Source organism: Rattus norvegicus, chromosome 1, assembly GCF_036323735.1.
Source record: "Rattus norvegicus strain BN/NHsdMcwi chromosome 1, GRCr8, whole genome shotgun sequence".
In the NCBI taxonomy this organism is placed as follows: domain Eukaryota; kingdom Metazoa; phylum Chordata; class Mammalia; order Rodentia; family Muridae; genus Rattus; species Rattus norvegicus.
This window is the reverse complement of record NC_086019.1, coordinates 250132601-250160292: the sequence shown is the minus strand read 5'-3', so window position 1 is coordinate 250160292 and position 27692 is coordinate 250132601. Positions and strand designations below refer to the sequence as shown.

Genomic DNA, 27692 nt, shown 5'->3' with positions numbered 1-27692 from the left:
GACCTCCAGTGCACTAGACAAACACTGTACTAACCGATTACATCTCCGACTCCTGTGTTGTTCTTGAGTGTCTACTGCAGGGCTGCGCTTACTCAGACAGGAAGCCGCTTGTGTTTCTTCTCTCTATGAGGAGCCACCTGTGAAGCTTGAGTTAATCGGTCCTGCCTTTCTGATGTATTCCTCCTGCTTTCCTCCTGCTTCAGCATTCCTTAGTTGGCGCCGAGGTGTTAGCCAGATGGTCTACCTCTTTACCAGAGCTCAAGATGCTAGTGGCTAAATGCTTTCTGACAATGGAAGAGTCTTTCCTGGTAGGCCAGCACCTTCCTGGTAGACATCTTGTTTTCTCAGCTTTTGACCAGTCCTGGGACTGAGCGGGAGCTGAGATTTAGGTCAATCTGACAACTATCTACTTATTCAGAAGACTCAAAGGCTTCAATGGTTACAAAGGAGGAAGGTCATCTCAGCAAGGATCCAGCACAAGACGGGGCAGCAGACCCTATAAACAGCCCAAACTTCCCAAGACTGGGATGGGTTGCAAGAGAGGTTGTTAATGACTTTAAGTAGACTCGATCTGTTCAGGCTCTGACAATGCTGGGGGTGGGGAAGGGTTATTCAGTGTCGCCTGCTGGGTTTGAAGGAGACAAGGCTCTGTGCATGCCTGAGAGGGACCGTCTACTCTGGATTCATCGAAATGGGAGGACCTGCCTATTGTGGGTGGCACCCTTCCATGCATGGCACCCTGGACTTCTGACTGCAGACTCGCTGTGAACAGCTTACGCTCCTGTTGTTACGAGCTCCCTTCCACTATACCCTCAAATTGTGAGCAAAATAAAATCCTTCGATCCTCAAGTTACTTTTATCAAGCAGTTTGTCACAACAAGTCCCTCTCCCCCCCAAAAAAATTAAACAAGAGTTTTAACAAAGTATTAGTCAATCAGTAATCTGGAGAAAGAATAATTTATCATGACCAAGTGAGACTCATAAGAGAGTCAAAGCAAGGCATTCTTTGGCAGCTAGTGGTAGATTGATTCAGGAAAACAAAGTATAAAGCAAGAATTTTCCAATAGGGAATAGTAGATAGATATTGCGGAAGGCACTAGATGAGAGATCAGGAGAGAGAGCCTTGGTTCTGTCTCCAACGTGATGTCTGATGTGATAATGGCTGTCCACCAGCCTCTGCCTGGGTTTCCACACATCTCCAACATTAATGACCTCTCAGGGCCTCGACTGACTCAGACACTCCCAAGTGTCTTAGTTTTTGTCACATTTGACTGAGTTTCTGCTTCAGTACCCCTAAAGTCAGAAGTAGAATGTGTACAAGACATGCTTCATGTGTGAGGACAGTGATCATCTGCACATGATTGAAAGGGCTGAGACTCCCCAGGGCCCCACCTGAGAACGCCCTCATGGCTTCAGGAAGTGCTTTTAAGTGAACAGTCTGAAGGGAGTCCAATATGCCACTGTCCCGTGGCTCAGAATGACTTGCGGAATGGCCCTGGAAAAGTACCTCACAATCTCCCAGTATCCTTCTCTGCAGAGCATCAAGCAAGCCAGCACAAGAAGGAACATGTGTTACAGGTGGCGCTCACTAAACGTTGCTTCCATTCACATTTCGGTAAGCGTGGCGGTGAGGTACAGCTGACCACGCAGACAATCGCAACCCACGTAACAGAGATGTAGCGACATCTGTCATGGAGGAAAGTTGGAGGCTGGGAGCCTGGAGCTTGTTGGGAAGCTCCGAAGCTGGTAGGTATCCTAGTTTTCATTTCTGATGCTGTGTTGAAATACCCAGACTAACAGCAGCTTAGGGAGAGAAAGGGGAAATTTCAGTTCACCGTTTTAGATTGCAGTCCATCGTTGTGGAGAAGCCAAGAGGCGGGAGCTGGAATTAGCTAGTCACATCACATCCACAGTGAAGAGCAGAAAGGATGCTTGTATTCAGTATCCGCTCCGTGCGTTCAGAGTCTGCTTAGAGAATGGTGCTGCCCACAGTGGGCAGGACCCACTGCATGTCAGTACTACATCAATTTATGGGATCAAGACAATCCACCACCCATGTGTCCATAGGCTACCCCATCTAGATGACCCCTCATTCCTGGGTGATTCTAAATAGTATCAAGTTGACAACTAAAAGTAGCCATCATGTAAGGAGTCTGCCTCTGCCTGTCTTCTTGTTGTAACATTCTTATTGTATCCACATGGCTACCTCCTAATTGGAGAAGGATATTTGACTTCTAGACGTCTCATTTATGTCTCAGGCAGGAGATGAAACAATGGCAGAAAAGGAAAACAAAATCTAGCAAAGTTAAATTTCGTATGAAGGACATTCCTAGATCCCACTGGGTGGCTTTTTTTCTTTATTCTTTTTTTTTTTTAAGATTTTATTTATTTTATGGTTGTGAGCCACCATGTGGTTGCTGGGAATTGAACTCAGGACCTCTGGAAGAAAAGACAATGCTCTTAACCACTGAGCCATCTCTCCAGCACTGGGTGGCTTTAGTTTATCTAGTTGGCCTCTGCTAAATTAGCAAGAGATGCTGGGGAATGGGAACTTTTTAATACAATGCATTGCTACCCTCAAACCAAGTTAGGATTCTGTGACTGAGAAACAAGGTGTGCTGCTTAGTGTTTATGGCCACAATTTGACACAACCTAGGATTCCCTGTGAGGAGAAGACCTCAGTGAAGAGCTGCCTGGATCAGATTGGTCTGTGAGAATGGAGATGGGGATTTTCTGCACTGTTAATTGGTGCAGGGAGGCCCAGCACCCAGTGAGCATCATTGTCTCCTGGCAGATGGGCCTGCAATGCCTAAAAAAGCTAACTGAGCATCAGTCAGAGAACAATGCAGTGAATAGCTTTCCACTATGACTTCTGCCTTGAGTTCCTGCCCGGACTTCCCTCTGTGATCAACTGTGATCTGGGAGTGTAATGTCAGTTAACCCTTTCCTCCCCAAGTTGCCTTTGGTGAGTGGGTTTTCATCGCAGCAACAGAATGAAACTAGAAAACGGTGAGGGAACTCGGACACTGTGACAACTCTGTGACATTCCCTTTCCACATGCCTAATGCCACTTTTGGTGGGAGATCATGGCAGTACCACAGGGCAGCTGCCAGGCTTCGGAATCACAACGCAGGACAAGGCAAACGGCTCTTGAGCAACGAATGGACTCAAAATAGCAAAAGTTCGGGAAATTACCGTGTTGGAGCCGAAGGGCAGACGCCTAGAATTTTGTGTCTTTGAATCTGGGTTCCAGGCCTGCAATTAGTGTTGCTGTTGCGGGGGGGGGGGGGGCTCTGAGCTCCTTCAGAAAGAGGGGCTACAGTGGTGGACAGAGAAGATGGCCACATTCTTGCAAGAAGATGAGGCTTCCAGTGTTTTGCAAAGCTGCTTGGTCTTAGAATGTCACAATAATCCCCAGTTGCCTGCATTGGGGTTTTTAATAGTATGTCCTGTTGGGCCAGGTTGAAACTGCCTGTAACAGTGGTCTCTCAGCACCCTCCTCTGAAATCCAACCTACAAATCCATTTTAATCCTGTCTTCACACACTCTACCTTGATGGTATATGTAGGTGTCAGTGTCCTGGGACTCTGGGACAGGGTGAGGATGAAGCTTTCCATATGAAGGTGGTATGACCAGTAACCTGCACATTGGCAACTCGAGCTACAAACTGAATGGCTTGTACTTGGTGATGTAAGAACAAATGTGTGCTGGGTCCCATGCTAGGCATTGGAGGAGGATGTATGGAAAGAGAAGGCTTGCCCACAATGGACCTACCCAGCTCAGAGCATGGGCAGGAGGAAGGCTTGCTGGGCGAGCTTCCACTCCCAGCTCCTTTCTTGGGGGAGTTGTCCAGTCCAGGCATAGCAGAGGGAGCCCACAGGTGACAGAACATCTGCCATTTCCACTGCCATCGAAGCGATGCCAGCATAAGGCATCTGATGACTTAGGAGGACCTTCGGGCCAAAGCAGAGTCTGACAGGCATTTTTACTTGGTCAAGTGCATTGGCTCTGGAGCCGGAATGGCTGGGTTCAAATAGTTTTGCAATTGCTGGTTGTGTACCCTTGGGCAGAAGTTCTTAACCTTTTGATCTGCAGGGGATGTGTACCAGCAGCGCCGTTCTCACGGAGAAGCTAGGAGAATTAGGATGGACTAAGATGGTCCACGAGAACACACTCCTTCACCTCTGCCTCACATCCCAGCAAACACTGATCCTCAGGCCTGCAGTTTCAAAGTAGCACCTTGAAATAAGGAATAGAAATTTCTTTCCCTTTCTCTGTTCCCTGTTCCACCCTTTGCCTCTTCTTTGCCAATATCAAACATGCAACCATCAGATCTAACTCCCCCCCCAAACCCTCTCCATCCCCTCAGTGGGCCTTCTAGAAGGCAGATGGGCCCTTCTGATGAACATTCTGCCCTATCAGAGATGCAAAACTGGTGACACTATTCCCCCAACCTGGATCCTCCTGTTGAACAGAGAGACACGGTGGGTTGTGTCCAAAACTAGGAATGCCCTTTCACCCAGGAGTATCGACCTCTGTGGTTTTCTCCCAGCCAAATTCCGGGAACTGGTGCTCTTCCACAATGTGAGAAATGTGGCCAGTAGGCTGAGTAACCAAGACCTTGCCTGCCACTGACAGATGAGCTCTAACAGCTGGAGAAGGTGCAGGAATACGTAGGTTGATGTAGCCCAGATGATGGCTAAGAGTCAGAAAAGGGGCCTTACTCTTCTAGAACCTGCAGCCAGAAGAGGAGAACATGCTTTTAAGGTGAGGACATTGGGGACTCGGCCTCAAATATAGGCTGATTATAAAATGATTCAACAGGGAGTGCAGCTCATCTAGATCCAGAGGCCCATGGGGCAGGAAGGAGGTTTCAGGCCAAGGTAGGATCCGGAAGGCTAGTGTTTGAGCCGTGTGTTTTCTAACTGGGGATTCCTTCATTGTCCGTACAGCAAACTGAAGGCTTTCAGGCTCACAGCTTGCCTGAGGCTCCATGGCGGTAAGTTCAAGGAGTCGGTAAGAATTCAGGGTCTGCACCTGTCCCTGCTCCAAGCTCTGGTTCTACCACCCGTCCCCATTTCCTGTTCAAATTCCACTGCTCCAGTCTGGACTCTTGCAAATTGGTTACACTGCCAGCAGTGGCTTGTCCTTCTGCCTGGTGACATCCTAAGGGGCCCTTAGACGTCTCTTCCTGGATGATCCGGGGCAGTTTAATATACCCACTGGCGTCCTTAAAAGTGGAAGAGGGGCTGGTGACATGACTCAAGGCAAGGGTGCCTGCTGCCTCGTGTCAAGCCAGTTTGATTCACCAGATCTCCATGGTGGAAGGGGAGAACAGACTCTGACCTCTCTCTGTGATCTGTACAACACTTGCATGCGTACTCCCACAGAAGCTCACAAAATAAATAAATGAAGTTTTTTTTTTTTTTTTTTTTTTTTTTTTTTTTTTTTTTTTTTTTTTTTTTTTAAGTGGAAAGAGATGGAAGAAAGCCAAAGAGTTGTGATAGCGGAAGCAGAGCAATAGTGTGCGGAAGGCACTTGGCAGTGATAACATCCATCTATCAAAGATTATACCCGTGTGGCCTTACAGGCAGATCCAAGGAAATGCAGAAGGGTCACAGGAGGGCACCCAAGGGCAACGCCAAGACCCCAGGGCCAGGTGCTCCTCCTTCCCCTTCCTGCAGACCCTCCCTATTCTTGGGGGCAGCGTTTCAAGGACAAGTCCCAAGGGGGCAAAGTGGTTGGGACAGCTGTGCTAAGCGCCTCCCCACCTCAAGTCTCTGAGACCCTCTAGCCCTGCAGTTTCTGCTTTCTCTCCCCCCAGTTCCAGCACCTTAGGCTGCTCTTGGGGGGGACGTCGAGGTGGCTGCCTGCTTCCCTGAGGCACGGGACACACGTGGCACGAGCGAGGGGGTCGGCGTCGGGAGCTGGCGGCTGTCCGGTGGACATCTCACTTCCCCTCCCCAACCGCCGCGCGTGCAGGTGCCACGCGGAGACCCGCGGGCGGGGCAGACCCTGTGGACACGCCCCCGTGCGAGTCCCAGCTGCCCGGCAGGAGGAAGCGCCAGAGTCGCCACTGTCCTGAGCACAGCTGGGCGCCACTCCTGCTCCACGCCAGCAACGTCGCCCACCGCCGCTGCGGACGCCGGATACCGTGCTCCCGCGCCGGCCGGGGATGCGAGCTGCTCCCGCGACGGCATGGCAGCCTCAGGTGGGTAGCAAGCGCAGCTCGCCCCAGCTCCGGGCTCCTGGCTCGTGCGCCCCTGGTCCCTGAGGCTCTCTGACACCAACCTCTCAGCTTTGAGACCTTTTCTCCCCTCCTCTTTAGTGTTTAGCGAGGGGATCTTGTGTTCTTTCCGGTCTTTTCTCTGGTCTCTGTTGCAAACTTCCCCTCTGAACTTTCTCACATTTCCCCCAACCGGTCTGTGCACGATTCTCTGCAGCTCCTGCTTGGGGCTCGCCCTATCCCAGTTTCTAACTCTTCTTTTCTTCCCCTAGCTCTGGCTAAGTTGCCAAGGGTCATTTTCTCCCCTTTAACTCTTGAGTACTCAAGACAGTTGATGGGAGGTGAGGACAGCTTCTCGAAGAGGCCAGATGCTTCTCTTAGGGCCTTATCCGACCAATAGGGGGCGCTCAGGCAGTCCTAGGTGGTCCAGGGACAGCTTCAGAAGCCCCCTTTGTCCACCGCGGTTGTATTTCTTCTCTGGAATTTTGGTAAAAATGAGACCACACTCTTTTAATGTTAACTCTTACTCTGTTCTCTACGGAACTTCGTGTTCAGGGTTAATTGGAAATTGATGGGCAAATCTACCCATAAGAAGGCGTCAGAAATTTCTTCTTGTTGGTCTTGGATTCCTTTCAAGCTCATGGGCATATGTACACTTGGCAAGTCCTTAGCTGGCCGAGTTCTAGGACAAACCACCTAATGATAATGTTGAGAGACAGTTAGTGAGCCCTGCCTATACACCTCAGTGGATATTAGGCATGTTTGTTTCTCGGTGATAACCAGGTTGGTCTGGTCTTTCTGTCCACCACAGAGTTTTGGTGGTGTGAAAGAAAACAGTAGGTAAATGGGGACTTGCTAGATGAGAAGAGAGAGTTGCTATGTTTCGGTTCGTACTTGTGTTTACCTAGCCCACGTCTGATGTTTTCAGAGAGAGAGAGAGAGAGAATGAACACCAGATGACAGCATCACTTGAAAAAGATCTTGTAGGGGACTGGGAAGGATGGGAGCAGATGTTACAAGCCAACTCCCTCCAACTCGGCTAAGGACTAGCCTTAGCTCATGGTACTTTGGAATGAGGCTAGAAAAGGCATTGATGGTACCAGCTTTTTACTATTGCAGGGGATGGTTCATCAATGGCCTGTAACCCCATAGCCAGGAACTCTGGGTCAAATAAAGAGCTGCTGTGGGTGAGGGTTCCAGAGTCCATTCACCAACAGACGTTTATCGAATGCTTGCCGTTTCCAGGCACCGTAGTTAAATGCGCAGTAGTGTTCAGGGAACAAGAGGATAGAAGCTGTGTAACTGTGAGGACGGGGAGGCAACAGCTCATGTAATAAAAATAGTGTCATGGTAGGTGTGGTGGGAAAGCAGACAGGGGGAATTAGGTAAGCCCCAAAGGAGGGAAGGCAGTGGGGTCCTGGGGAGGAGAATGGCCCAGGCAAGGGATCTATACAATGTGTTCAAGACACAGGGAGCAGCTGTGGTGGCTGGGTGGATGGAGGGTTGGGGAGAGGAGAAAACAATCTGGCTAAGCTCCTGTGTCCTCTCCTGGATGGAGCAGGCGCTAGGCTGCTGTGCCCTAGAGAACAGCAAAGTGGGGAATCTTTTAGGAGTCTGTTTTCCCTGTCCAGTGTCTAGAACGCTGGCTCCAAGGGGGAGTGGCTGAAGAGGCTAGGCTTGAAGGGTGGACTCAGGTTCAGAGGAAGATTCTAGCTCAACAACCAAAGCTGGGGTAGTGAATAAAGCTATCCAGTCCTCTTTCTGTCAGTGTCCTCTGTGATGAAACACCACGTGAGGTGATGTGAGATCGGGTCCCTCTGGGCTCCCCGGGTACTTGTCTACAGTTATAAGCTGTCCTGAGGACAGGTCAGAGTAGGGGAAAGCCGTGCTTCCCGCGGACATGTCATAGGCTGGACAGTCACCCAGAGCACTGTGCTGTTTGGCGTCCTTACTTTAAGAACGATGTCATAATGTATTTACTCAGCATGCGATGTGTCCAGCTTTTGATACTGTGACATCATTTACAGGTGAGTTGAATCGCATTCATAGGTATCCTGGGACACATTCAGCTCATGGGCGATTGATTGGACATGCCTGAAAGAGTGCTGTGAGCGGCCTTCTGAGTCCTCGCCAATATGTGACTCTGAGAAAATGCTATTATCCGTTCAAAGAGAGGTCTTTCCTCTTCTCTCCTCCTCTCCAGTGTTGCTGCTAGACTGCCCTGCCCTGGGCTTGCGCATGAATGGGATTATGCAGTCTGTGGTTTTAGCGACTGACTTCCTTCACAGTGCATGATGTGTTCAGGGTCCACTCAACTGTAGCCTAATCCCCTGGTCTTCTTAAGTTTCCTGCCATTAGAGGATGAGTGTCAGTCTTCCTCTTCCCTTCACGACATGTTTGCTTGTTGGAGAATCTTGGCTCCTTGGCCTTGAGAGCAAGCGCCTTGAGTAGTGAGATGAGGTGGAACTATTCAGCCGGTGCTTGAATAGTTTCTCTTATTAACCAGAGAGAGTGAGGAAAGCGCCTGGGACTTCCCCGAGGGCACCAAGTCTGCAGTTGCTGAACACTAGAGCCCCCCTTCCAGACCTTGGCCCCAAGAACCTGAGGAAAGCTCTCAGACCTTGTCCAGCTCTCTCTTTCCAAGATCACCTCTAAGCCCCCCTACCCCACTATTCCTGGTCTTGTAGCATCACAGGGTGAGCAACATGGCTTAGCTAGTAAGGGTGCTTGTCACTAAGCTTGATGACTTGAATTTGATCCCAGGGACCCATATGGTAGAGGGGAAGAACTAAGTCTTTCAGGTTGCTCCTGGACGATACACACGTGCTGTGGCTTCATGAACACACACAGCATGCACATACAACAAACAAACGAAATGGTGCACAGGTTCAAACACGAGCTCCACTTCAAATGGACAGGGTGCCAAGGTCATTCTCTGTTCTTTTCTCAGGTGGCTTCTGAATCATTTGGTGTCATCTTTTTTCGCTCCCCTCCCCCAACTGGAACTCCCCTCTGTGGTCAGCCAGCCCTTTCCGGTTCTCCATCCATTCCCCTCTTCTGTAGCCAAACCTGTTCTTTGAGCTCCACAAGAACAAAGCCCCCTTTTCAGCTTTGCCGGGGTTTATGGGCTCCTTGCTGGCTCATGTATTGTTTCTCTTACTGAATAGGAGAAAGAGAGAAGTGATTTAGAATGGGGAGCAATGACTTCTGGGCTAAAGGAGGGGAATTATTGTGGAAGAAAGGGCATTGGCCCCACACAGGGAGAGCTGCTGACACAGCGGACAGCACCATGGCGCTCCCTTGGCAGGCCAGGAGGAACTTGAACTTCCACTTTGGACTTTTTTTTACAGCTCCCCCAACCTTTGGTTTCAGTGTCCCTGAAGTCTTCCGATGGTAAATTTAATTGCCAATCATTTACACTGAGAGCAGATATTCCTCCATTTATGATATTGGTCAAAGTCACACGACACACACACACAAACACACACACACAAACACATACACACAAACACATACACCACGAACACTACACACATACATCACACACAAACACACACACATACATACATATACCACACACTACACATATATACCACACACACACAAACACATATACCATACATACACACAAACACATACACACACAAACACACATGTACAAACACATACACCACACACATTATACAATACATCACACACACAAACACACAAACACGAACACACACATATGCTACACACATACACACACAAACACATATACCACACACACAAATACACACACCACACACACTATACACATATACACACACAAACACATACACCACACACACATACACCATACACACTACACACATACACCATACACATACATACAGCACACACACTACACACATACACCACACACACACACGTAACACACACACATGTAACACACACACAAATACATACAACACACACACACACACACACACACACACAAAGAGGTCATGATATTAAGTTGCCTGAAGCACTAACTACGTACATCCTTCTCAGATAGTCTTGCTTAATGGGGTTTGGGTTCAAACTTTGAACCCCAGCACTAAACCACTATAAATGGCCGTTTTCTGTATTCAGTTGTGTTTTTAATGAGCTTATCCCAGAACAGATTTAGATTTTTAGGAGAATTGCAAAAACCATTAGAGCAGCAGTTCTAACCTGTGAGGGATTTGACCACTTTGGGGGTCAAATGACCCTTTCACAGGGGTCACCCGACCATTGGGAAACACAGATGTTTACATTACGATTTGTAACAGTAGCAGAATTACAGTTATGAAGTAGCAGTGAAAATGATCGTACGGCTAGTGGGGGTCACAGTGTGAGGAGCTGCATGAAAGGGCCTTAGCATTAGGAAGGTTGAGAGCCACTGGTAGAGCGCCTACATATTCCAAACCTTCCTTCTTATTGGCAGTTTACATTAATATAATACATTCACTGAAATTAGTGAGTCAATAATTATTATTCGGGGTGGGGGGATTGTCAACATATAGCTCAGGCTAGCCCGGAACTCACCGTGGGTTGCCGGGTCTGTAACTCTTGCTTCCCCTGCCTCAGCTTCCCATGTTTTGGGTGAGTAATTTTTCAGTTCTATTCTTCATTCAGTCCTTTGGTTTGTACACAGTGTCCCAGGTTCCCATTCAAGACACCGCGCTTCATTTACAAGTGATCCTCCCTTCGGAGCCTTTTAGCTGCGATTTTACTGTATTTTCCTAGATTTCGATCACTTTGACAATTCTGTTTTAAAGATTGATTTCATGTGTGTCAGTGTCTTGCCTGCGTGCATGTATGAACACCGTGTACATGCCTGAGGCCCAAGGAGGTCAGAAGAGGGCATCAGTTGTCCTGGACGAGAGTTACGGAAGCTGTGAACCATGAAGTGGATGCTGGGCACTGAACCCTGGTCCTCCCTGAAGCAACAAGTGTCCTTAATCACTGAGCCAACCCTCAAAACCCTTGGCAGTCTTTGGAGACTGCAGTATTTCCATTGATTCTTTGAGAATTTCATATTGTCCCCACATTGTGATTTGCTTATATTCGTCCCCCACAACTTGTCCCCGATCCCCTACTTTCTCCTCCCAACCTCATATTGGGCTTGGGAAGTCTTGAGACACACGAGTCAGTGAGTTTGGAGGAGCATCCCGTGGTTGGATTTACCTGATGCTTTTCTGTTGATTAGGTTGGGAGGATCGTACGGTGCGAGGTGCCATTCTTAGTTTTAAGGGCATGGACTGTTACATTAACACTTTTCCTGGTTGGTGATCTTGGTTATGGAGTAGGCGTAGTATTTGCTGAGTTTGTGCACAGCGAAGTGACTTCCTCTGTCTTTCCATATCGGGCACTTTGAAAAGAAATCTCTAGGTGCAGCCCGCATTTATGAAGAGACATTTTGTTTCCTCGAGGGCATGGCTTTCTTCAGAAGTTATCTGAGATTTATATTTGTAAGATCTCTGTGTTCCCCTCCCCCCAGTTTTAAATGATTATTTTCTTACTAGATTTTGGTGCTGGAGATTGAAGTCAGGACCTTGGGCTATGGTACTGAGCTACACGACCCAGCCTCTCTTCATTTCTTTACCCAGTCATCCAGTGATGTTACTATGTATGGATTCACGGGCATTTATTATACGCTCTGGCTTGCAGTGTCTTCTTGAATCATCTGTTTTCTTTCCCACACTGCTCCTGCTTGAACTGTGGGATCTTCTTCAGCTTCCTCTTATTTCCTCACTACGCTATTTTTGCTGGAGAACGTCTTTATTTATGGACATACAAGATGTTTTGGGCTCATTGTATACTTCTCACTGTCTGAAATATATATTACTAGAATCACTGGGAGAACCAACCATTTCTCTCAGAACCCCTGGTGCTCTCTCCGTCTCTCTCTGTCTCTCTCTCTGTCTCTCTCTCTGTCTCTCTCTCTGTCTCTGTCTCTCTCTCTCTCTCTCTCTCTCTCTCTCTCTCTCTCTCTCTCTCCCTCTCCCTCTCTCTCTCCTCTCTCTTTTAAATTAGAAAATAGTATTTCAAACCAATGGCACTAGATGTGTTTTAGTTATATTTTCCAAATTATAGTTTGCATTTCTTTGACCTTTACAATAGAATGTACCTTAGAAATTCAGCGTGTGGGGTTCTGTGGTCAATGGGGTCCATGCGGTCAGCACCTGGTATGGTCCTCGCGGTTTGGTCTTGGCAGCAGTTCGTACTTGGCAGACAGTTAAGTACTGTCTGTCAGGTGATGCTGTTGAGAGTATGTGCTCCTAGGTTTATCCTCAATCTTGAGGATTGAGGGAGAGAGTGCACAGAGGTGCTTAGTAAAATGGCAGGCCAGTGCCCAGGAAAGAAAGATCAATTATAGCTTGATCATTCCTGGTAACTGGGTATTTAATTGTTCAGAGAAGCCAAAGCTATAGCGCAATCTCCTGGCTCATGTGTGTACTCATTCCCATGGTGCCGCCAGTGCTGGGTGAAAAAACTTTCCCATAAGACTGAAGTAGCCACTCATGGACATGGTCTTCAGGGCGGCTGTTCTGTTCTTCTAAGGCAGTATCTCAAAGGGACACTTGCAACGTCACCTTTTTTATAAGGGGCTCATGCAACTCAGGCCATCATTGACCTCTATACGAAGCTTCCAAAGTTGGCTTTGAACTTTGGTGATGTAGATGAGAGGTCAGTTTGTGGGAGGTGGCTCTCTTCTTCTACAATGAGAGGTTTTAGAAATGGAACTCAGGTCATCAGGCTTGGCGCAAGTGCCTTTCCCTGCTAAGCCATCTGGCTGGCTTCACCTTAAAACTTCTCACCCTCCTGCCTCCACCTGTCAGGCGGTCAGATGCTCGGATTACTAGCCTTGACGCCACTTCCTCCTCCTCCACCTAAATTTTTAAAAATTTATTTTTAAAAATAAAAATTTTTAGAGATTATTTTTCCATGTGTGTATGTGTGCGTGTCTGTGTCTGCCAGTGTCAGCAGAGACCTGAAGAAGACATTGGATTCCCTTAAGCCACAGTTACAGGGAATTGTGAGCCGCCTGACCTGGGTGCTGGCATTTGAACCAACATCTTCTGGAAGATGCAACAAATGTTCTTAACCACTGAGCCATCTCCCCAGCCCCTAATCTTGTGTTTTTAATGATGCTTTTTACATTTAAGACATCCTTTTCTTCTCCTTCATGTCTTTGCCCACTTGTTACTCTTTCTGAAAACATTGCTGTTGGCTCGGCACTTGGGAGGTAGAGACAAGGGTTCAAACTGGCTACCTAGGGAGATGGCCAGCAAAAACGTATTTCCTTTGTGGTCTTTCCAGAGCTCAGAGCCTTAGGGTCTTACTCCAATCCTGCCTCTGATCTTACCTGGAACCACTCAATGACACATGGACCAGAGATGACACTTACTTATGTTTACTGCGTGCACACACATGCTTTGAGTGCATGCTTACCATGCTGTGTGTGTGTGTGTGTGGATCAGAGGACAACTGTGGCATTGGTTCTGTCCCCCCCCCCCCTTCTGGGGATTGTATTCAGGTGGCCAAGGTGTTCAAAAGCCCCTTTGCTGAGGTGCCAGGACGTCTCAACAGCCCCAGTGCTGACACAACATTCGATTGTAAACCTACAGCTTAGATTCCTATTTCACAAATAGTCCAGGTCCTTCTCCAAGGGGGAAGACGGACCCCTGCTTCTTTGTACGGTGCATGGGCACTTGTGCTCATCGATTGAGCTTCTCTTCCAGAGATGTCAAAGTAGTGGAGGGGGGACAGCTTGGGACAGTGGTCACAGTCAGGTCAGGAGCCTACCTTCTTTGATCACTGGAAAATGTGACTTGACTCTTTAAAAAACATTCTTGGCATATTTTCTGTTAGGAGGAAGTATGGGGAGGCCTAGGGCAAAGGGTTGATCTAGGAGCCACCCTGTCTGTTAGTCCTGGCTCTGCTGTTAACTTACTGAGTGTGAACTTCAACGAGCCCCTTCATCTTCTCAGAGTGTTTCCTTCCTCTGCAAATGAGGGGCATCATGGGGCAGGGGACCCCACCCCGGCCCTGTTTGTTTCTGGTGTCTGTGTGGTGTAGCTCAGAGAATTGATTCTTCCTGTTTCCACTTTCATGACGCACTGTCAGTGTGAGTGACATCAGTGTGAGGATCGCGACACCAGCTTCCAACTCTTTTTTTTATATATATATTCTATTTTCCTTGGATATTTTATGTATTTGCATTTCAGTTGTTCAGCTTCCAACTCTTGAGGGTTCAACTTATATTTTGAGCTCCGTGCTGGGCGCTTGACTGGAAATGCACATAAAAACGACCATTCTGTCTCTACTTCCTGGTGGATAAACTGAGGCACGGGAGACTATAGTAGTTGTATATCGAGTTGGCAGAGCCAGACTCCTAACCCTCACAGTCCGATCCCACTGTACTTGGAGTAGAGCCGTGATTCAGGTCACATCAGACAGTTCAGCTACTGGCTACCACTTCGAGCCCTAAGTTATTCAGCACGCTACATTGAGATCCCCTCCCCCATCTTTCGAATGAGCTGGGGGATAAGGGCTGATCTAGGACGTGTTTGGGTAGAGTGTGGTATGTCGGGCACGTTGATGGGCTCTATGTAGGGAAAAGGGGCTGAACAAATGCAACAGGTTGACCTGGGAAGTTGCGGGTGCCAGGCCCCGTTGGATGGTGCATCTCCCGAGTTTCAGAGAGACTTCTAGAAGGAGCAGGCATTAATGAGCTTCTTTCTGTGTCCTTGCAGGGTGGGGCTGGGGATGCGACATCCTCATCTTCTACAGCCCAGATGCCGAGGAATGGTGCCAGTACCTACAGGATCTTTTCGTGTCCTGCCGGCAGGTCCGTAGCCAGAAGATTCAGACATATCGGCTGGTCCCGGATGCCTGCTTTTCCTCCCAGGACCTGTCGGTCTTCAGGGATGCACGATGCGTGCTGGTGCTACTGTCTGCGGGGCTGGTGGAATGCTTCGTCCAGCCAGGACTGCTGCCCGTGCTCCAGCGTGCCTGCCACCCGCCACAGCGCGTGGTGCGTCTGCTGTGCGGAGTGCAGCCCAACGATGAGGACTTCCAGGCCTTCTTTCCCGACTGGGCCCACTGGCAGGAACTGACCTGTGATGACGAACCGGAGACCTATCTGGCGGCGGTGAGGAAGGCCATTTCTGAAGGTAAGGGTTCTAACCAAGCAGAGAGAGGCGAACTCAGGAGGAATTACAGAGACGTGTTCTAGATCCGGGCGAAGTATTTTTATTTGAACATTGGTCATCGTGCTATAAAATGGAGAAAGATCACTGAGAAGATACGGTGTCTACCAGGGCTCTAGCTCAGAGATAAAGTATTTCCCAGCATGTACAAGGCCCTGGGTTCAATCCCCAGACTTAGGCATATTTCTTGGTCTAGAGTAACCAGATTTCGAATATGGGATGGGTTAAAGCTTCTTTCTAGATTTTTCTATGCTTTGGAAGACATGGAATCCAGGTTCCCCACTGGAGAGCAGGGATAGGAGGGAGGGTCTTTGGTGGCTGTAGGTGTGAAGAGTGCATCTGGCCAGGCCTCCTGCTTGCGACTCCCACCTGCCTTTTCCTTGCAGTGACCTTGATAGCTTGGTTGAAGTAGTGTCAATTAAAGATAACCAGGTTATGGAGAAGTGACCCTCTCTTTATCTGGCTAGGGCGGTTTCTGCCCTTTGCACTGCTTTAGACTGGTAACATTCCAGTCTTTTCTGCAGGGCTCATGACTTCAGTGGGTCCAGGAAACATGACACACACAGTCTGATTAACAGAAGCAGAAGACAAGTGCTTGGATGGACATAGGTCCCTGCTTTTCTTCCTCTTTGCTTTTCTTTCCTTTTGACTCTCCTGTGTGCTGTTAAGCAGGTTATGCGTCTGCCTTCTGTCTTCTTACCATTTGGGATCCCACAGACAGACCTGGTCTGTCTCGGCATGAGCCGAGAGACCCGGACAATTCCCAGCCCCATTTCACTGTGTCTCCGTGGTCCCAGGTGGCCCTGCGCAATCATGCACCTCGTCCATCCCCCATCCCACTTCATGATCCAAACCCAGAATTTACTAATTTGAAGCTGCGCCTCGTACTGCATGCTTGAAATCCCAGCTTCAAGTTTGAGTGACAGTGGCAGAAAGACCAAAAGTTCAAGGTTGGCCTGGGCTACACAGTGATGTCAAGGCCAAGAATGGGTAATTGAGTGGGGCCCTGTCTTAGGGTGGGGTGGGAGGAAGTGAAAAAGAGGGATGCTGTGGAGTTCTGGTTTGCTTCCTCTTGCTGTGATAAAAGGCTCAGACCAAAGGTTTTATTTCAGCTTACACGCTTTAGTCTTTTCACCAAGGGAAGCTAAGGCAGGGACTTAAGGCAGGAGCTGAAACCAATGGAGGGGTGCTGCTCACCGGCTTGCTAACCACGGCTTGCTCAGCTTTCCTTCTCATGCAGTCCAGGTCCTGCAGCCCACAGGTTGGCCCGACCTAGATAATCATGAGTCAAGAAAATGATCCAAAGTCATACCCACGGGTCAGTCTGATGGAGGCAGGTCTTTGGTCGATGTTTTCTCCTTTCTGGGTGCTATAAGATATGATATCACCAGTGAGCAGGACCAGGTCTTAGCCTTGCTCACTCTGTAGTACAAATGACTGGTGTAAAAAGTGCAAGAGAGGACTCCCCTGAAATGCTTGGGACCCACGTTAGCGATTTTCTAGTTTGCTCACCTTGACTTTGCCGTAACAGAAAAAGCACAGCCTTCAAGTGTGCACGATCACGTTTCATTGCCTTTTGGGAGCTATGAGACATGCGAGCTTACGAAGAACCCTGCTCTACCAGTTGTTCATTGCAGAGGTCCGATGCAACCTCATTGCAGGCCACCGTGATCCGCTAGTCAATCCTCCAGAGCTCCCAGGAAGCACTGTCACTCACACAGTATATAATCATAATTACCCTTTAAAGCAGCATGGTGCTGATTTTTTTTTTTAATATTAAAGGGTTGAGAAGAAGCTCAGTGGAAAAGTGCTTGTCTAACATAGATGGGGGCCTATGGTTTAAGTCCCAAGATGCAGGGTGTGGAGGATAAGACTTGTCCTGTTCTTACAAAGGACCTGAGTTGGATTCTGAGCACTAACTTCAGGTGGCTCACAACTACCAGTAACTTCAGCTCCAGGGGGATCCTGTGCCCCCTGGAGCATCTATACCCCCCCCCACGTATGCGCACACAGATACACATGCGCACACGTAATCTTTAAAAGGAAAAGGGGTGTTTGGAATATTATTCGCATTCATCCAGGGATTAGACATCTGCTCACACTGATCCTCTCTGGTATTTTATTTTACTTCAGACTCTGGCACGGCGTGCTGTGAGCCTTCACCTTCCAGTGTTTCAGAAAGATGAATTAATTCCACAGTGGTGTTTCTGTTCCAAGAACAAATAACCTGTCGTTAGAAAGAGATTATTTTAATAAGCAATTAAGACAAGCTGCCTGCTTAGTGGGCAGTCTGCCGCTGAGAGTGGGTACAGGGACACACAGAACTAAAGAGGTGGTGGGAGATGGGAAGGTCAATGGCTGGTGGTCCCATGTTATCAGTTAGACTTGAATTTGAGTAAATGCTTCTCAAAGTTTCATGTGCAGAGAAGAACCTGGGGACCTTACCAGCATCGTACGGTGCCTGAAAGCTGGTGGAACTCAAGAGTCTGTATTCTTTTTTTTTTTTTTTCCTTCGGAGCTGAGGACCGAACCCAGGGCCTTGCCCTTGCTAGGCAAGCGCTCTACTACTGAGCTAAATCCCCAACCCCTAAGAGTTTGTATTCTAATCAGCTCCAATACTGCTGCCAGTGGGGCTCCACATCCACTACCATCAGGCCCCTGGTCACAGCTCCACTGTCCATGAGCCCTTTTCTCAAAGCTCCACTTCTCTGGAAACTAGGGCAGCTCCTGGATACCCACTGGCCTAGGTATGAAATTAGACCAGTGTTCAATGATTAAACCATTCGTCTTTAGCATGGAATCCCACAGTTCTCTTCTACTTACAAAGTAAGTAGACGATTTTAATCTTTTGCATATATATATATATATATATATACATACATACACACACACACACACACACACACACACACACACACACACACATATATATATATATATATATATATATATATATATATATATTCATTCCTGACTTTGGGACAGCGGCACAGGAGTCCTCCTGCTACATTAATCCCTACCCTTTCTTTACTTTATAATTGGTAGTTATTTCTAGCTCATGAGGAACTGTTTTGGAGGTCTTGTGTTGTCTCTAAGTTCGGCAGGGTCCTTATAACTGAGGAAATGTCTTAATTAGAGTCCTCAGTGTGTTTGTTGGAATTTATCTCCCAAGTTCTTCATTTGTAAAATAGTGGGGTTGGACCAGATGACATGGAAGGCCTCCTCTGGCTCCCTGGGCTATAATATATCATTAGACATTTGCTAAGAAGATGGCAACTCACGCAGACTTTTCAATGGACGCAGTTCACTTCCCAGCAGCAATGCGTGGCAGTGCACGGGAGGCTGCAGTATTGTTCTGGATTCGTTTTTTGGATTTGTTGGGTGATTATTTTCAGATAGGGAAGTGAGAAAACCTGAGGCACAGCACGGCAATCATTTCCCCTTTTTACCGAAGCTCTATTCTTTGCTGCAAATCTCACTGGAATACAAAAATAGATTCTGTGAGACTCTGTGGGAAGGACCTCGCCGGCTGACAGTGAGCTCATTTCAGAGGCTTTCCTGCGTGCTTGCACATTTGTGCTTATGCATGCACGCCCACAAGCTGAGGCACTAAAGCTTTTGTTTAGAAGTAGTGAGCTTATCTGCTTTTGAAATTATCCTCCCCACCTGTGTGTGTGTGTGTGTGTGTGTGTGTGTGTGTGTGTGTGTGTGTGTGTTCAGGTGTGCAGAGGCTGGAGAGTAACCACTGAGCCTGGAACTTACAGGTCGGCTAGACTGACTGCACCCGACTCCAGCACTAAGACTTCAGGCAAGCTCCACCCTGCCTAGCTTTTTGGTGGATGCTGGGATTTGAACTCAGGTCCTTAGGCTGGCACAGCTAGCACCATACCATTTGAGAACCCAGGCTTTGTCTGCCTTCTTTGTCTGCATTATCTTCTCTCCACTTCCCCTGCTCTAGAGACCTTCTGTGTTTCAGGAGTCTCATGTTACCCAAAATTGTAATGTATTTCCCCTTTGGTTCCCATGGGAAACTTTGAGAGAGTAAAGTCTATATCTGGTTTCCATTCCATTGGTTTTTACTCTTCCAGTTTTGTTGAGGTATAATTGGTCAATAAAAATTAAGTATACTCTAAATGCAAAAATAAGGATTTGTAATACATATATAGTGTAAAAAATATTCAAATTAGTTAACATATCTCCTGTCTCTGTCTCCTTTCCCCATTCCCCCTCCCCCTCCCCTTCTCCTTCATCCTCTCTCTGTCTCTGTCTCTCTCTGTCTCTGTCTCTGTCTCTCTGTCTCTGTCTCTGTCTCTCTGTCTCTCTGTCTCTCTCTCTCTCTCTCTCTGTCTCTCTCTCTCTCTCTGTGTATGTGTGTGTGTGTGTGTGTGTGTGTGTGTTGAGAGAGTTTTGCAAGCTCCAAGTAAACACTATGGTATTATTAATTCTCTAACTTCTATATTGTATAAGAGAATTTCCTGAATTTACTCATTCCAAGCCTGCAGTGTGGACCTTTGGGTGGAGTGCCATACCCTAACCTCCATCCCCTCCCATCCCTGGCTACCACATGCTCCTATTTCTTTACAGCCATGTGTAAGTGAGGGAGTGCACACATCGTCGACTCTCTGTATCTGGCTCACGACACCATAATGTCTTCTGGGTTCATCTGTGCCGCCAACGACAGGATTTCTTACTGTGTTATGACCGAGTAATATTCTTTTATGCATTTTCTCAAATTACAGTGAACATTTCCTCCCACACAAAGTAATATATGCTTATCACAGTACATAAAAGACACTGTGGTTTCTTTATGAGTTCCCCCTTTTTATAAATAAATGATGAGAATCTTCTCATGCTTCATGCCTGGTTTTGTGAATCTCTATTAATTCCTACCCTTTCATATTACCTCCAGCATTCCCGCAGACCCAGGGAGAGCCTGTGCTCCCGGTTGACTCCATCCGTGGCTTTACTTATAGGTTTGGTTGTTGTACATTATTTTTTTTCAAGGCTTCCTTTTGTGCTCTGGTTTAGTTCAATATGTTGAAAAGCTAGTAATAAAATGTGTGTGTGTGTGTGTATGAGTGTGTGAGTGTGTGTATGAGTGTGTATGAATGTGTGTGTATGAGTATGAGTGTGTGTATGAGTATGAGTGTGTGTATGAGTGTGTGTATATGTGTGAGTGTGTGTGTATAAGCATGTGTTATGAGTGTGTATGAATGTGTGTGTATGAGTGTGTGTATGAGTGTGAGTGTGTGTATGAGTGTGTGAGTGCATGTATGAGTGTGTGTATGAGTATGAGTGTGTGTATGAGTGTGTGTATATGTGTGTGTATGAGTGTGTGTATGAGTGTGAGTGTGTGTATGAGTGTGTGAGTGCATGTATGAGTGTGTGTGTATGAGTATGAGTGTGTGTATGAGTGTGTGTATATGTGTGAGTGTGTGTGTATAAGCATGTGTTATGAGTGTGTATGAATGTGTGTGTATGAGTGTGTGTATGAGTGTGAGTGTGTGTATGAGTGTGTGAGTGCATGTATGAGTGTGTGTATGAGTATGAGTGTGTGTATGAGTGTGTGTATGAGTGTGTGTATGAGTGTGTGAGTGTGTATGAGTGTGTATGTATGTGTGAGTATGTATGAGTGTGTATGTATGAGTGTGTATGTATGAGTGTGTATGTATGAGTGTGTGAGTGTGTATGAGTGTGTATGTATGAGTGTGTGTGTGTGTGTGTGTGTGTGTGTGTGTGCATGCATGCAGGTGCTTGTGCCCCTGCGTTTGTTCATAGAGGTCAAAGGAGGTCCTCAGGTGTCCTGGTTTATTGTTTTCTGGCCTTACTCACTTACAACAGGATATCTTACTGAACCTGGAGCTAAGCTGACAGGCAGTAAGCTGTGGGTTCTGCCTTGTGTCTCTGCCTCCCTCCCACAGCATTATAGAACAGGTGCTTACATCCTAACTTGGGACCCAGGCGTGTGTAGCCGGTGTTCTTCCCATTGAGCCATCCCTGACCTGGGTGATTTTTTTTTTCTTGACAATTACTCAGTAAAATGGACACCGTGATTTTCACAGGTGTAGATGGGCAGATGGATGGGTAAACTGAGGCTCAGGAGGTTCAGTGCCCATGTGAAGAACAGGGAGCTCACATTGGCACCAGCCTTCGTGCTTTAGTGTATTTCTGGCCTTGCTTTGCATTTTCCTGTCTTCTTTCCCCATCTTTCTCCTTCCTTTTTGGACTAGGAATAAAGCAAAGGTTTACAGGAGAAAGGGGCAGAGGAAACTGAGGCCTCCTTGAACTCTCTAGACCACAGATACCCAGGCCATGTAGGGACATTGGCATTGCCCTGATGCTTTGTGTACAGGACTCCACCCCTGAGACACGGAACCACACAGAGTCTCTGGGGTGAGCCCTGAAAATAGGAATTTTGAAAAGTCTCAGCAGCCAGTTGGTTAGCAAGATCGGGGCTCTGTTTCGGGCCCGGTGACAAGAACATCATTTGTCAGAGGAAGCAGCAACCCGAGTGCTGTTCCGGGCGGTCACAGGACAGTAGTCCCAGGGGTTTGGAGGTAGACAGTAGCAGGTACTCAGAGAAGCCAGACCCTTGCAGCGAAGGGGAAGTTGCTGTGCTCGCTCTGTGTGGTGGCCTCGTGGACGGTGAGTTATAGAGGACTCTTGGGGTTCCTTGCGGAGACCGAGGGGAAGGAGCTGGCTTGAGATCTGTTGGACTGGACTGTCCTGTGTCGCCGTGGACTTCCAGTCTTGCTCTTTCTGTGTCGTGGTTTAGTTGGCTTTGGAGCCAGCTCCTTGGCACATCCTCACATCCCCCCACTGCAGGGCACTTTCTTCAGACTTTTCTTTTTGAAATGATGCATGCGTTTTGGAAGGAGGCACCTGGCAGGCATGGGGTCACTGAAAAGCCAGCCTTGTCCAAATGTCATTAAGATTTCCCCTGCCAGGTCCCCCTGACGACTGTGTGAAAGGAGAGGCACAGTTTACTCTCCTAACTGTGTGGCTTCATTGCCAGATGCACCTGAACAGTTAATAAAGCCTAGTCCCCAAGGAGAGACCAATGCCCTGGACTTTCCCCCCAAATCTCCAAGTTCTCCTGGAATTCCAGATTCCACCACAAAGCTGTGAGCTCCAACCGGCAGAGGGGGTGGTGAGCCTGGAGCTCCCCCTCCCTCACTGCTCCATCAGCTACCTGACCAATGGACTTCACTTCTCCATTTGCTTGGACGGTCTGTGTTCTCTCAGAGAAAGCGTCTGCACGTTCTTTGGTTGAGAGTGATTGGCGGGCTGCTGCAGTACTGTGGGAAGGCCCTCTGCAGGGAGATTCAAACTCCCACCTGTCTGTAAATTAACTTAGGTGGGAATGGTGCCATCAGACAGCGATTTTGGCTTTCTGCTTGTTTTGGAGACAGGGTTTCTCTGTGTAGCCCTGGTTGGTCCGGAATTCACTCTGTAGCCCAGGCTGGCCTCTCATGCACAAAGATCTGCCTGCCTCTGCCTCCTAAGTGGTTGGCTTAAAGGTCTGCACTGCCACACTCTGCTTTGACTTGGGCATTTTGCCCATTTATTTCTGATTTGTTTTAGTTTTTTTTTTTTTTCTTTCACATCTTGCTTCCCCTGGGACCATTATTATTAGAACTCAGGAGGGATCCACAATCTCTTATTCCTGAGAAGACCTTTCCGAGACATCACTTCACCCTCCTGGTTTCCCTACCGGGCATTCCCTCTGTTCTCTCCATCTTCAAGGTGACAGAAGCAAGGCCCCACAACCTCCGTGCCTTGTTCAAGGCCTCAGCTTTTTCACTGAGGAAGGAGCAGGACCAGAGAGTCCTGATCTGTAGTCTGATGTCTGGTGACTTCTTTATCTAGATGGCAGCGCCAGCCTGTCCTCTGATAGTGCTAGTTAGACTCCTGCCCCATGTTGGGGGTGGGTTAGAGCCGCCAGTCTGTGCCTACGTCAGAGCACGCTAGATCTACACAGTGCATGCTACTTGGGAAATGTGAAATTTTCTAGCAGTTGCAGCTGGCAAAAATTCTGTAAAGAGATAGGCAGGAATTAATTTAGGACGTATTTAGCTCAATCTATTTTTATTTTAATAGACATTAAGTATAAAAGCTGCTGGGGGAAATGAGCTACATGTCATATGCTTTAAAAACACATCTATCACAGTTCCTTCACGTATTCATCAATGCTGTCAGTCACTGGGGAGTTTCTGATGAGCCCCTGCCAGGCTCTGGCATGGCCTGTCGTTCTCTCTTCTGATTGGTCTCTTATTTTTTTGGGTGTGTTCTTTTCCACTTTTTTTTTTTTAAGATTTATTTGTTACGTATAAGTACACTTTAGCCGTTTTCAGACACTCCAGAAGAGGGCATCAGATCCCATTACAGATGGTTGTGAGCCACCATATGGTTGCTGGGAATTGAACTCAGGACCTCTGGAAGAGCAGTCAGTGCTCCTAACCACTGAGCCATCTCTCCAGCCCTCTTCTTCTTTTTTTTTAACTTTCTATTAAAAAAAATATTTTAAATTATGTGTCTATGTATGTGCGTATGAGTGCTGTGTCTAAGTGAGCAGGAAGAGGGTACTGGATCTCCTGAAACCGGAAGTGGTTGTGAGCAGCCGGAAGTGGGTGCTGGGACTGAACGTGAGTCCTTTGGAATAGCTGTCTGTGCTCTTACCGGTCTCTGAGCTCAGACTTTTTGTATCCATCATCTGCTTAGCTGTGTTCCCAAGATCTAGCAAGTTCTGGGTGTGTTAAGACAAATTATCTTTGCAGAACATAGTTTCTGTCTGTCTTCGAAATAACCAGCTTACTAACTAAAGCAGGGAGGCTGAGCTTCTGACAACCTCTGTGACGACTGAGTCAGACTGGAGCGCTCGATTGTCCTCCGGGAAATGTCCTGGGGTCAGGTCCTGGCCCAGTAGATTATTGGTGTGTCAGTACAGTGGAATGCCACAGACTCCACAGAGACCCAGACAGCTCCCGTCATGCTGATATGCAAGGTCTGGAAAACTGACACAAAAGAAGAGACAAGAGACATAAAAGTGTGCCTCCGGTAATGTTAGCTAGGTATTTAGAAGAAATGCTTCCATTCGTGCTGATATATGTGTGTCTGTGCTAACATGCTCTTAGCTTTCTTAGGAAGATGCATAAGAAACTGTCACCGGAGGGCACTTTGGGGGTGGATGGAAAGTAATTTTGAACTTTTCTTGTGGTTGTTTTCCTAACGTTTTATTTTATCTATGCTTACGATTTTTTTCTTTCCAGTTAGGAACCTTAGAGAAAAAAAAATGATCCTGAGAATTTTCTGAGTGTAGAGGAATGTTTGTTTTTTTTTAAATCCTCTATTTCAAGCAGGTTGAACTGAAAATTGAAGTCCATGTGAAAACCCCTTTGACCTTTTCCCCTAGACAGAACTTCTGGTAAGGGGAAGTGATGTAGTAGCATTGGTTTACGCCATTGCAGCGAAGTCCGCTCTGTCACCTACCAGGTGTGGCCCCATGCCTGTGAAGAGGGAACTGTTGCTCTCAGGGAGTCAGATAGAATTCTACTCTTGTCACATCTGTATTGGTGATCTCGTAGGTTACTACAATCTCCGTGGTAAGAGAATATGAGTGTGCACTTCATAGATGGACACCGGTTGCAGCAGGCGAGTCATTTGACTCTTCTGGATCTGTTCCTGCCCTCTTGAACACGCTGGGTGGGAACAGCGTAGAGACAGGAGTTGACAGTTGACCCCTCAGATGTCTATAGCTATGAAGTCCCACGATTTTCAGGGCCATAGGATTTTAAACTTTCCCTTTGCTGTTTGTCAGAGTGAGACTTTTCTAAATACTACCAAGTGTGTTTATACGATATTTATTCCAGTTAGGAAGTTAACCTTTACAATCGGACGTAAGCAATGCCTGAACTGACTCAATAGTCTCTTTTAGTTTATGAACATTAGCTGACTTCAGTCTTAGACTACAGCGTCACGCTTTTATCCTGCGGAATGGTAGGGCATGTGCATCCAAAAATTTACCTGTTTTTTTTTTTTTTTTTAATGTTGTCATTTTGTTTGTCTTTGCTATGCTGTACGGGAAGATTTTTTTTTTTTTTTGGTTCTTTTTTTCGGAGCTGGGGACCGAACCCAGGGCCTTGCGCTTCCTAGGTAAGCGCTCTACCACTGAGCTAAATCCCCACCCCCTGTAGGGAAGATTTACACAAGTGGGTTCTTAGGAAGACAATGGGGCCAGAGGAAATGCAGGCAGGTGAGCGTGACAGAGCAGGCCAATGCATTTCTCTCCCTCACAGGTTTTCAGGGCTTGTCAGTTTAGTTTCCACCTCTCATTCACATGACCCAAGAGTATGTCTGAGAGGCCCCCCAAATAGGATGGTTCAATTACTGTTCACAGTATCAAACTCTGACTCTTGATTTTCCCATTAAGAGAAATCACTGAAGCCACTTGTTCATACGGACTTCGGGGCGGAAAACGACATTAGCCGGTTTGTAAAATGTAGACTTGAACAGGAGGCAGCTTGTTTACACGCTACAGAAAAATGAATGAAGTCAGTAATTGATGAAAATGGCTTCTTTTGTGTCGAGAAAGAAAGACAGCTGGAGACCTCCTGGTTTTACCTTTTCATGGTTAATAAAAAAGTTAACTATTAAGTGTTCAGAGATGATGCTTTATACGTGTGTGTGTGTCTGAGAAGTGGCAAAAGGCTGGGTGACCGGATGGGTTAGTAAAATCCTGTCTGGGGACGTTCGTGTATACCTGGTCTCGTTTTGAGTATCCCAGCTGGAGAGGGAGACGTCCCCCATGAGCATCCTGCAGAGGGGCCCCAAGCAGGTGTCCTTCGCACTGTGGACTGCAGCTGTGGGATGCTCTCTCTTGATTCACACGGTCTGGTGTTTATAACAGCTGATCCAAAGCAAAAACGTTCTGTAGAATACATCCATTTCACTCTACACTTAAGCACGTAGGACTACTTATCCCACAAAAGAACTGAGGAAAACAGTCTAAGGCCCACTGGCGTGCGTATAGATTCTTCAGGATCAGAGATTAAATTGTCTCCCCCCCCCCCAAAAAAAAAGGGTCACGAAAGTGAAGATATCTGTAACTTGGAAGAAGCTTCTAGAATCGAATTAGTCTCTTTTGGAAAGGTTGGAATTCGTGTCATCCAAATGTGTGTAATTTTCCCCATCACTTTCCCACAGTTATAGTCCTGCTAGGCTCTTACGTGAAATAATGGGGGAGAGCCTACACATTCTGTCCAACAAGGTGCTAGTTTCACAAGCAGCTTGTGGGCTCTTTCTCGAACATCTGATAACACAGGAAACAGAGGAGGAGGCCGATGGTGAAATGAAAATGCTCTACTTTTAATTAGACTAAAATAACTTTCCACTTACACGTATAACCTAATGGTGGAAACTGTCCCTATAGTTAAATAGGGCACTCGCCAAAACTGATGAAGCTTGCACAAGCTGTTGATCTGGTTTTTTATTGGTTTGTTTGATTATTTGTTTTCTAAGGTAGGGCATCACTGTGTAGCCCTGGCTATACTGGAACTCACTCTGTAGACCAGACTGGCCTTGAACTCTGCCTGTCTCTGCCTCCCAAGTGCTGGGATTAAAAGCACAGGCCACCACTGCCTGCTGTTGATCTGTTTTTTTGTTTTTTGTTTTGTTTGTTTGTTTTTTTTTGTTTTGTTTTGTTTTGAATGTGTAAGATGTGGGGAACACTTCTGGTCTAGGATATGACATCTATTTTTCCCAAACTCACCAACTTGTCATGTGTTCTGACCCAAGTCAAGTGGGTCACATGCCCCTTACATGTTCCATTTTTCTAAGTAGCATCTGCCGAAGCCTTGGCTTGTTTCCAGACATGTGATTAGAATTCTGTGAGTTTTTTTTTTTTTTTAAAGGAAACATGCAATGCTGAAACTCTTGTACAGTAATCTGTCAGCGTAGGGGTTTATTTTTGTTTCGAAGTCATTTGGAATTCTATGTCCTGTGGGTTATGCAAATCCTAAATCTCGCTTTGCTCCACTCTTCCCTATGGTCAAGCTTGTTTGGGTAACTAGACCTTGCCCACACTCTGGAAGCCATCAAACTTTAGAGGTTCTGCTGGGCAAATGGAGACGTGGTGCATGAGAGGTGGAAACACAGAATGTGGACAGCAGAAAAGAAGACGCTCGGGGTCACCTGGCCCAGTCCTTTAGTTTAAAATTGAGCAAAGTAGGATGCAGAGGGGTGAAATGTCC

General features: G+C 47.1%; 1 protein-coding gene across 6 annotated transcripts in view; it reads left to right on the top strand.

Annotated features, from left to right (window-relative positions):
• Pik3ap1 (phosphoinositide-3-kinase adaptor protein 1) overlaps positions 1 to 27692 on the top strand; it is a 154115-nt gene that overhangs the window by 34072 nt on the left and 92351 nt on the right. For 2 of the 6 annotated variants that reach the window (XM_063287325.1, XM_063287327.1), the window contains exons 2-3: positions 5471 to 6211; positions 14989 to 15408. In XM_063287325.1, the coding sequence (XP_063143395.1) occupies positions 6199 to 6211; positions 14989 to 15408 (433 nt within the window). In that variant the 5' untranslated portion in view covers positions 5471 to 6198. 6 annotated transcript variants of the gene reach the window in all.